This window comes from Limanda limanda, chromosome 21, assembly GCF_963576545.1.
Source record: "Limanda limanda chromosome 21, fLimLim1.1, whole genome shotgun sequence".
NCBI lineage: Eukaryota > Metazoa > Chordata > Actinopteri > Pleuronectiformes > Pleuronectidae > Limanda > Limanda limanda.
Window position 1 is genome coordinate 18,189,226 of NC_083656.1, and position 10,872 is coordinate 18,200,097.

Below are 10,872 nucleotides of genomic sequence, written 5' to 3' on the forward strand. Positions count from 1 at the left end.
TCATAAAATGATGTCACCGTGACTCTGACCAGTTTATCTGTGAGTCAAGAGGCGTTTCTTCTGATAACACGTTCACAAGGTAAGAATTAGTTTCATCTAAGACCTTTGACCTCCAAGTGAACATTCATGAGACGGAATGAAAATCCTTCTGGTCGGACTCGAGAATCAAAACTTACACAGACTCAGGACCAATTGATCAGAATCTTTATTAACTCAATCAACAGAAAATCTTTGCAACAAAACCATTTCCTACACTTACAGATTTTTTCATTGACGGGTACAGTTTATCTGTGTTTTGGGATTTTTCAGAATGAAGCTGAAAAGCTTCACACAGACTCAGAACGACTCGACCATAAAAACAGAAGTCACGTTTCATACAAGGTTCGGAAGGGAAAAGAAAAATAATTAAAGTAAAAAGGAGGTCACTCGTTTCTCCGACTCTTCTTGTGACTCTTTTTTGAACTCCTGTGACGAGAAACCCACAAAATCTTGTTTAGTGGAAATATTTTAAAGAGAGATTCACACTTTATCACCGATAATAAAACTCACTGGAGGAGATCCTGATGATCTGAACCCTCTCACCTCTCTGGAGACTTTGAGTGGCTGCGATGTCGGTGGCTTCTGTGGTGACCTGGTTCACAGCCAAGAAAACAACCATGATCACATATCATCATGTCGACTCACTGCTTTATTACAAGATGTTTCCTCTGTGTTAAAGTCCATGAACAAACATCATTGAATCCACATTACATCACAAATCAAAGTTCGCCTCGGCTGGCGTCGCGTCGCCTCGGGAGCTCCATATAACGCCGCTCCGCAGTCAGACGTTCACACACCTGCAGAGTCAGAGGAGACGAGATGAGGTGAGTTAATTTCATTCATGATTCTTCATGAACATTTATGAACCTTAAAGTCAGTGACAGTGTTTGTTTAATCGCATCATCTTGTGTATTGACCTTATTAATAAGAATAATGTGAATTAAAGCAGCACTGACATTCACAGACATATCCGTTTCTGTGATTATGTCACACGATAAACGGTGCAGAAAAGATTTGAAAGTTCTATCCATTCGGTTGCAATTGTGTTTTCCTTTAATTTATAATTTTTTATAATAAAGTTGATGGTTAAACTTTGTCAAAAGGGTTTGATAACATCATCTTAAGAATAATTTTTAAATGTATACATCGGCTGTAATTGATAATTGAATATTATAAATGTATCACTCTCTAATACTGACATCAGCCCAGGGTCTGATATTTATCATTATTATTTATAGAGAACTTTTCAAAAGCCAGATTACAGAAGCTACACAAGGCAGCACTAAAAACAAATGAGACATGGAATTGTTTAAAAGACAATTCGTTTAGATAATTATAATTGAAGTAAATCAGGATCTTGAGTCATTGTTATTTTACTGATGGATGAATCCTCTTGTCAGAACATTTTATATCAACTCACTGATAATGTGTTTTAATATTTATTATTAATCTCCAATCAGTGATCCTAAGAGTGAAATAAACCTGGAAGGTAGACTGGGGGAGCTACAGTGCCACTTCACCTGGGATCTGGAGCCCGGCAGGAACAAACTTCTGAGAATCAAGGACATGCTGCAGGACATCGGCACAGAGGAAGGATGCAAGTGGCTGGGACACATTTACAACCTGCAGGGGTACGTCCACTTCCAGCTGGGGTCCATTGAAGAAGCCAGGAGTTTCTTCAGCAGAGCAGCAGAGGCCTTCAGGCAGATGAGAGGAGCAGAGGAGGGTCCCTGGCTGGTGGTGACCTACGGGAACCAGGCCTGGCTGCACCATCATCAAGGAGAACAAGCAGAGAGTCAGGTCTGTCTATCAAAGTTCAACAGCCTGATGACTAAGGAACCATCACAGGACGAGCTGCACCCGGAGATCTGCGCCGAAAAAGCCTGGACTCTGATGAAGTTCAGCGGAGAACAGAAGCTTCTGGCGGCTGATTACTTCCAGAGAGCCATCCGGATGCAGCCGGATATGGTGGAGTGGCAGACCAGCCACGTGTTAGCGTTAGTTTACATGTCCAAACAATGCAACACAGGAGTCGAGGCAGACATCATGGAGAAGCTGAGAAAAGCCAAGGAACAGGATCCAGAGAACCTATACCTCGCTGCCATTTACCTCCTGCAACTCGCTAACAGAGGACAAACAGACCATAGTGGAGCATGTGAGTTAGCCAAAAAGGTTCTGAGAAACCCTGTCAGCAGCTACAGTGGAATCAAACCTTTGCTGTGGTTTTACAGAACCTTCACCTCCTTGGACGAGGCTGTGGCTTTGGCAGAAGAGGCTCTAAAGCTACATCCGGATGAACGCTATCTGAAAAGATGTGTCGCACTCAGCTACAAATGGAAGATCTGGGAGAAGGACAGTCACCCAAGTCCGAGCCTGATAGAGAAAGGGATCCGTGCCCATGAGGAGTTGCTTTCTCTTTATCCTGATACCTCATTTATGAAGAGAATGGACCTCGCAAATATTTATGCAAAGTCAGAGAACACCAAGGCCAAATCTGAGAAGATCTTCCAACAGCTGCTCGTAGAGGATCTGGAACCTGTTGAACAACAAGTCTTCTTCAACATCTACGCAAAATATCTGTACTTCATTCAACGGCAACCTAAGATGTCAATCCAGTATCACATGAGGGCGGCGGAGATACCAATCAAGTCCTTCTTTCGGGAGAACAGCATCCAGACTCTGGAAAAGATCAGACACAGAAATTGCAACCAAGATGTAGACAGGTTTCTGTCCTGGCTGAACGTAGATTTATAGATTCAGCTGTTGTGAACACCGATGATCACATTTTAACTCAGTTTGTATTCGTACGGAGCCAGATCACAACACAGTGACTGACAGAGAAAAGTTGTGGAGTTAGTTTTTCAACGTCAGGAAATGTTTGAGTTACAACAACATGTAGCTTGAGAATGTTCTGACAGTGGTGATAATATATACGTATTGAAGCGTCTTCAATATAATTTCTATATCTGTAGAATACCTGTTCAATTGTTTTCAGAGTGGTTGTAATATTGATGTTAAAAATAGTGATGCATATATAACAGCAGTTTCAGGTTTTGAAATTTTCATACATTATTATTAGAGTAACAACATTGAAACATATTCTTAAAATCCATATTCAGTGGAAACTGGCTGCAGTCATCATGTGTTGCTGATTTCGAGGAAATGTTTGCCTGCTCCTTTAAGAAACAGCTTGCTTGTAAAGTTTATTAAACAGAACAGACAGTGTATTCAATTTACTAATGTTTTGAGTGATGAAAATTGAACTCTGTAAAGTGTATTTCTAAATTGAATGTTAATTGTTAATTTGTAGTATAACCTGAATATATTAACAGGTTTGCATGCACAGAGTATTTCAGCTGTACTAATGCTATTAAACACTTTGTCTTTAATTGTGTTTCGTGTTTCCCTGAAAGAAGTCTATGATAAAACCACAACTTCTAAAACCTGCTGCTATCAATATTAAATATGAGAACTTCGTGTTTCCAAAGGTTAAATCCTTTTTAAAAAGTGCTGGTTCACACTTTATCGCACAAATCCACGATTTCAGTATCATTTGCTGTAAATCACTTTCTGCAAGTAGAAAAGGCCGAGCTGCTGAACAACCTGAACAGGAGTTAACTCAGGAGCTGATCAGCAGGAAACCTGGATGTGTAATTTGTCAGTGAATCAGTGAGTGAACAAACACAAATTCATTTGCAGAATAAAACACAGCTTTGTTTGTGTGAAGTGAACGAGTGGAAAGCGATGAGAGAAGAAGAAACATTCCTCTAAAAGCAGAAGAGAGTTCATACACAGACACGATACTAATCAAAAGCATTTGAAACAGCTGACGTTTTTTTAAGAGATTAACATTTTCCCAATTTATTTGAATGAGCGATTAAAATACAGTAAAAGTTGAATATTTTTAAAAAGAAGTATAGACAAACAGCAGCAGAAATTATGTTTGAACTCAAAAGCATAAAGGAGGAGTTCGCCATCAGGAGGCATGGATTAGAAACGCCAACCTGAGCAGTGTCAGAACCTCCAAGTGTTCATATTCCATTCATAAAATGATATAACCGTGACCTCTGTACTCTGACCAGTTTATCTTTGAGTCAAGAGGCGTTTCTTCAGATAACACGTTCACAAGGTAAGAATTAGTTTAATCTGAGACCTTTGACCTCCAAGTAAACAGTCATGAGACGGAACGAAAATCCTTCTGGGCGGACTCGGGAATCAAAACTTCCACAGACTTAGGACCAATTGATCAAAATCTTTATTAACTCAATCAACAGATTATGTTTGCAACAAACCCATTTCCTACATTTACAGGTGTTTTCATTGACGGCCACAGTTTATTTGTGTTTTGGGATTTTTCAGAATGAAGCTGAAAAGCTTCATACAGACTCATACGAGGTTCCGAGGGGAAAATAACTTATATTAAATAGATCAGAGGCACATTGACATGTTTTCCAGAGAGTGGCCGTTCATCCATGTTCACAACTCACCGTTTCTGTTCTGACTCTTGATCTTTCTGTAGTCGTTGTACAAAGGCTCCAGGTATTTGTAACAATCCGCTGAACACCCTCCACACTGCCCTCTCCCACCTTGACCAGTGGGACGCATATGTGAGAATGCTGTTCATTGACTACAGTTCAGCATTCAACACCATCGTGCCCCTGAAGCTCGTCACCAAGCTCAGAGACCTTGGGCTCAACATCGCCCTCCGTGAGTGGATACTGAACTTTCTGACGGGCAGACCACAGACGGTGCGTATCGGCAGCTCCACATCCTCCACCCTGACTCTCAACACCGGTGCCCCCCAGGGCTGTGTGCTCAGTCCTCTCCTGTACTCCCTGTTCACGCATGACAGCCTGGCCACCCACAGCTCCAACACCATTGTCAAGTTTGCTGAGGACACCACTGTCATAGGCCTGATCACCGTCGACAATGAGAAGGCCTACAGAGAGGAGGCCAGAGCCCTGACATCTTGGTGCCAGGACAACAACCTCCATCTCAACGTCAGCAAAACTAAGGAGCTGATCATGGACTACAGGAAGAGACAAGGAGTGGAACACGCCCCCCTCTTCATCAACGGAACAACGGTGGAGTGAGTAAGCAGCTTCAAGTTCCTCGGGGTCCACATCAGTGATGACCTGAGCTGTAACCATCACACAGACTCCATCAGGAAGACGGCCAGGCAGCGGCTCTTCTTCCTCCGCAGGCTGCGAAGGCTCCACATGTACTCCAGGACCCTATGCAACTTCTACAGGTGCACCATAGAGAGCATCCTGACTGGCTGCATCACCGCCTGGTATGGCAGCTGCACCGCCCTCAACCGTAAGGCTTTACAGAGGGTGGTGAAGTCTGCCCAGCACATCACCAGGAAGGCACTGCCATCCATGGAGGACCTCTACACCCAGCGGTGCAGGATGAAGAGCAACCAGATTATTAAAGAACCCCTTCACCCCAGCCATAAACATTTTTACCTGCTGCCGTCTGGCTGACAGTACCGCAGCATCCGGGCCCGCACCACCAGTCTCAGAGACAGTTTCATCCCCCTGGCCATAAGACTTTTAAACTCCTCTGAACTGCAATAACTCCACCAAACCAGCACCCTGGCATATTTGCACAATTGCACCAGCACCGTGGCATATTTGAATATTTGCACTACTGCACAAATTGCACTATTGTTGTTTTTTTTCTCTTCATCTGTAAAGATATATATTTAGATATATATATTTTATAGAGGCATGTAGAGCATAGTTTATAGTGTGTGTGTGTGTGTGTATTTGTGTGGGTGTGGATCGCTGATTCATGACACAGCAGTACATGAAGTATTTGAAATTGGTTTCGCTTTGAGGCCTATCACACATAACTGTAACAGGAATAATGATTTAAATATTTAATAAAAATAGCACATTCAAATGCATGCTGAGTAATTTAACTCTTGATTTTTTTTGTATTAGTACAGTTTGCTGTTAATGCTTTCATGGGTCCAATAATGTTTTTATATTTTCATAGTGGTACTAACCATTTGAAAATGTGAATTCAACTGTAATGGTGAGCTTTTTCATTTGTTTACGTTTTCCACATGACACCTATATTAACATATTAAATGCTTACATAAATATATATGTATATAGATATGTATCTCATTAGATATAGGTTAAAGAAATGTTTATAGCATTACTTTAATATATATTAATTTGTGTATGTGTTTTTAAAAATGTATGATACGAATTACCATTACAAGCAGATTATTTTAAAGGTCTCTGGAGAGGTTCACTGCAACTACATCCCGTTGTGTTAAACAAATTATGGTGAACATTACATTACATTACATTACATTACATTACGTTTCATTTAGCTGACGCTTTTATCCAAAGCGACTTACAATAAGTGCATTCAACCCCGAGGGTACAAACCAAGAACAACAAGAATCAAGACAGTACAATTTCTTCGAAATAAAGCAAAACTACAAAGTGCTATAAGTAAGTGCCATTTTAGTGCACGTGACTATTTTGGATAATATTGTTTTGATTTATCACATGCTGAGGAAAGCCATTATTAGACAAAAATATATTATTTTATAATATTATTTTACCAGTACCCTGCATGCTACCTTTCATTGATCTTTGAAAGTTGTTCTTCGTAGTTGTATCAGGATTGTTGTTTAGTAACAGCATGCTCCTGATTTGGCAGGTTGCAGCAGGGTTTCTTATGGCAAACGGGAGCTGAAAACCCAATAAACCTGATTCTTGGAACAGGTTTCATGTCTGATCAGAAACTTCAGAGGCCGCTGGACAACGATACAAGTCCACCTCAGTGGTTAAGCGTCAGGCATCATCATCACCCACTCACATGACAGAAAAAGTTCAAAGACAGATTGAAGTTATCTGCAAAGCTCTCATCTGTGTCCCCCTTTTTCTCTGGTAACAATCATCAAACTGCACAGGTAAAGTCTGCATTCACGTTGCAGTCTGATGGAGTTTGGCTGCAGAAAACACAACGTGGACATGATGCGTTCTCTGTTCTGATCTGGGATGTGAGAGAGGATTGTCAGTGACATGGCATCAAAAGGCTTCTTCGCCGTCTTTAGTCTTATGGGTGTGTGTGATACAGTGCAGCATGACAAGCCTCCAAGGAAGGTGTGTATGTCTGTGTGTGTGTGTGTGTGGGTGTGTCTGTGTGTCTGTGTGTGCGTGTTTGTGTGTATGTGTGTGTGTGTGTGTGTGTGCATGTGTGCGTGTGTGTGTGTGTGTATCTGTGTGTGTATGTGTGTGTGTGCTGAAGGTATGAGTCATTCAGATTGTCCAGAAGCAGCAACTAAGGAGGTTCAGTTCCTCTGAATGGACTTTGAAGATTAAGATGACAGACCAAAGAGAACCATCACAGCCAGGCTTTCCATTTCAGAATCATAGGAGCCGCCCGCTCGTTGATATGAGGAAGGCCACGTCCAGCTGGGTGGCTGGACACTGGAATACATAAACCAGGAATGTCTTACTCAAAACTTTTAGATCAGTCGGAGGAATTAGAGATAATTATGCTTTAGATTAGAGCTAACAGATGTGAGACAATGCCACATGACCGAGGACAAGAGGACCGCATCTGACCTCCTCAGACAGTGGTGGACACACAGTTCTGTGGAACATCTCGCCCTTCAAAAAGAACACAGCATTCCTAACCTACAAAAGGAAAATATTATTTGTATTACCCCTAAACTATATATTAATGATACTTTAATGACGTGGAGTCATATTATTTGTATTACCCCTAAACTATATATTATTTTCCTTTTGCATCGTGACATGTGTAACACACAGTGGTCAACGCACCTAATGCACTTCATGCCTCAGATGATAATTAGAGAACTTTGCCGCCCCCTGCTTGTGACAGGTGTGGATTACAACCCCTATGACCTGTCTCCCAAACTAAACTGAAGTAAACACTTCCTGTAAAGTAATATGTACAATATGTCTACTCACATACTCTACCAATAACTTCTCAATATATTTGTCATGGCTGCTCCCTTATTCTCTATCAGAAATGTCCTTATATATAAATACTTTGACATTGACACACATTTCCGTTATGTTACAAATTGTTTTTTCTAATCAATGTTGTAAAAACTATTATTAGGGCCCGAGCACTGATCAAAGGATCAGGGAGGTCCCTATTGTTATTGTAAGGATTATTTATTATTATTAGGGCCCGAGCACAGACATCAAAGGTGTCTGGTGAGACCCTATTGAAATTGTAAGGATTATTATTAGGGCCCGAGCACAGACATCAAAGGTGTCTGGTGAGACCCTATTGAAATTGTAAGGATTATTTAGGGCCCGAGCACAGACATCAAAGGTGTCTGGTGAGACCCTATTGAAATTGTAAGGATTATTATTATTATTATTAGGGCCCGAGCACAGACATCAAAGGTGTCTGGTGAGACCCTATTGAAATTGTAAGGATTATTAGGGCCCGAGCACCGAATGGTGAGAGGCCCTATTGAAATTGTAAGGATTATTCTTATTATTATTATTAGGGCCCGAGCACCTCCGGTGGGAGGCCCTATTGAAATTGAAATGATTCTTATTATTATTATTATTCTCCGCCAAGTTAAATTGGCTTTTTGAGTACTTTCCCATGCTCAAAAAGTTTCTAAACTTTGCAATAAGTTAGTAATGTGTGAAAATGGCCATATTCTGGAGTAATTTGAAATAGGCGTGGCAAAATAGCTCAACAGCGCCACCTACGGATAAGCCCCACGCAGCCCCTAGGTTTCCACATAACCGATTTTCACCAAAATCGGGGGAAAGGTGTATCGTGACAAATCATAGAAAAAAATCCTCTTGGAGCATTATGAAAAACGCAACAGGAAGTCCGCCATTTTGGATTTAGTCGCCATTTTGGCCATATTTCACGTTTTTACTTTGATGTACTTGTCGTAGAGCTTTCATCGGATCAACTTAAAATTTAGACGTGTCTCATCACAACAATATGGACTACTAAAGTTATCAAAAAAATCAACTTTTCGTCAGAGCCTGTGACCGTGGCGTGGCGTCAAAGTTTGATTAAACGCCATCAAAACACGGGCGTCTGTATCTTGGACATATTTGGTCTAATCAAGTCCAAACTACACACAGAAGACAAGAGTCGCGACCCGAAGACAACAACACAGAAATCGTGACTTAAAATCACAGCGCCCCCTGGTGGCAGCAGGAAATGTCTTGTTTTTTGTACGTCTCACACTTGGAAGTATTTCTCCTCATCCCCTTTGCACAACCATGTGAAACTATGTCAAATGGGTCTCAAGACATTGATAATGAAGATATAAGATTTCTGTGACTTTTCGTCAAACGCCATATTAATGGCGTGGCATCAAAGTTCATCAATTCGCCATGACACACGAAATTGCTATAACTTCGGTGTTCAAGGTTCAATCTCCCTCAAACTACATGTGTGTGTCAACAGCCCCCCCCTGAAAGCTGTCAGACGGGTTTAAGGAATGGGCGTGGCAATATAACTGACTAGCGCCCCCTAAAGGGTAGCCCCGGCACTACGATTGGCCTACAGCTACGAAAATCGACGGGGACATGTGTCTTTTCATGACAAAGAAATAAGTCTCTTGGATAGATATGCTAGAGTAAACAGGAAGCCGGCCATTTTGGATTTGGTGGCCATTTTGGCCATATTCTGCATATTTACTTTGATATACTTGTCGTAGAGCTTTCCTCAGATAAACTTAAAATTTATATGAGTCCAATCACAACAAGATGGAGATTCAAAGTTATCAAAATTTTATTTTTTTGTCAGAGCCTCTGACCATGGCGTGACGTCAAAGTTTGATGAAACTTCATCAACACACGAGTTTCTCTATCTCAGACATATTTGGTCTGATCAAATCCAAACTAGACACATAAGACAAGATTCCCGACCTGAAGACATCTACACAGAAATCGTGACTTAAAATCACAGCGCCCCCTGGTGGCTACAGGAAGTGAAGCGTTTATCCTTGCCGCAGTGCCGAACGCATGCAACGCGGAGACGAGCGCTTGCTCATCCAACGTTCTCTCTTCCCCGACCGCAACAGACTTGGAACGCGCGTGTGCTCGGGCCCGTTAGTGCTACAACGTAGCCCTAGTTATTAGGGCCCGAGCACCTCCGGTGGGAGGCCCTATTGAAATTGAAATGATTATTATTATTAGGGCCCGAGCACCTCCGGTGGGAGGCCCTATTGAAATTGAAATGATTATTATTATTATTCTTATTCATCCAAATGAATGGGCTTTTTGAGGGCTTTCCCATGCTCAAAAATGTTTAAAACTTTGCAGTAAATTAGAATGTGGTGGAAATTTACGTATTCTGGAGTATTTGGAAATGGGCGTGGCAAAATGGCTCAACAGCGCCACCTGGAACGCAGCCCCTAGGTTTCCCCATGGCCGATCTTCACCAAAATCGGGGGATAGGTGTATCGTTACTAATCATACAAAAAAGCCTCAAGGAGCATTATGAAAAAAGCAACAGGAAGTCAGCCATTTTGGATTTAGTGGCCATTTTGGCCATATTTCACGTTTTTACTTTGATATACTTCTCGTAGAGCTTTCATCGGATCACCTTACAATTTAGATGACTGTCATCACAACAATATGGAGTATTAAAGTTATTAAAAAAATCAACTTTTCGTCAGAGCGTGTGACCGTGGCGTTGCGTCAAAGTTTGATGAAACGCCATCAAAACACGGGCGTCTGTATCTCGGACATATTTGGTCCAATCAAGTCCAAACTAGACACATAAGACAAGATTCTCGACCTGAAGACATCTACACAGAAATCGTGACATAAAATCACAGCGCCC

General features: G+C 41.5%; 1 protein-coding gene across 1 annotated transcript; it reads left to right on the forward strand.

Moving 5' to 3' along the window:
• The first annotated feature begins 831 nt into the window (after positions 1-831).
• On the forward strand, positions 832-3,288 carry LOC133028012 (interferon-induced protein with tetratricopeptide repeats 1-like). The gene is made up of 2 exons (XM_061095202.1): positions 832-863; positions 1,500-3,288. Exons 1-2 carry the CDS (start codon positions 859-861, stop codon positions 2,791-2,793), a joined length of 1,299 nt encoding a protein of 432 aa, XP_060951185.1. The 5' UTR covers positions 832-858; the 3' UTR covers positions 2,794-3,288.
• Positions 3,289-10,872: the final 7,584 nt, after the last annotated feature.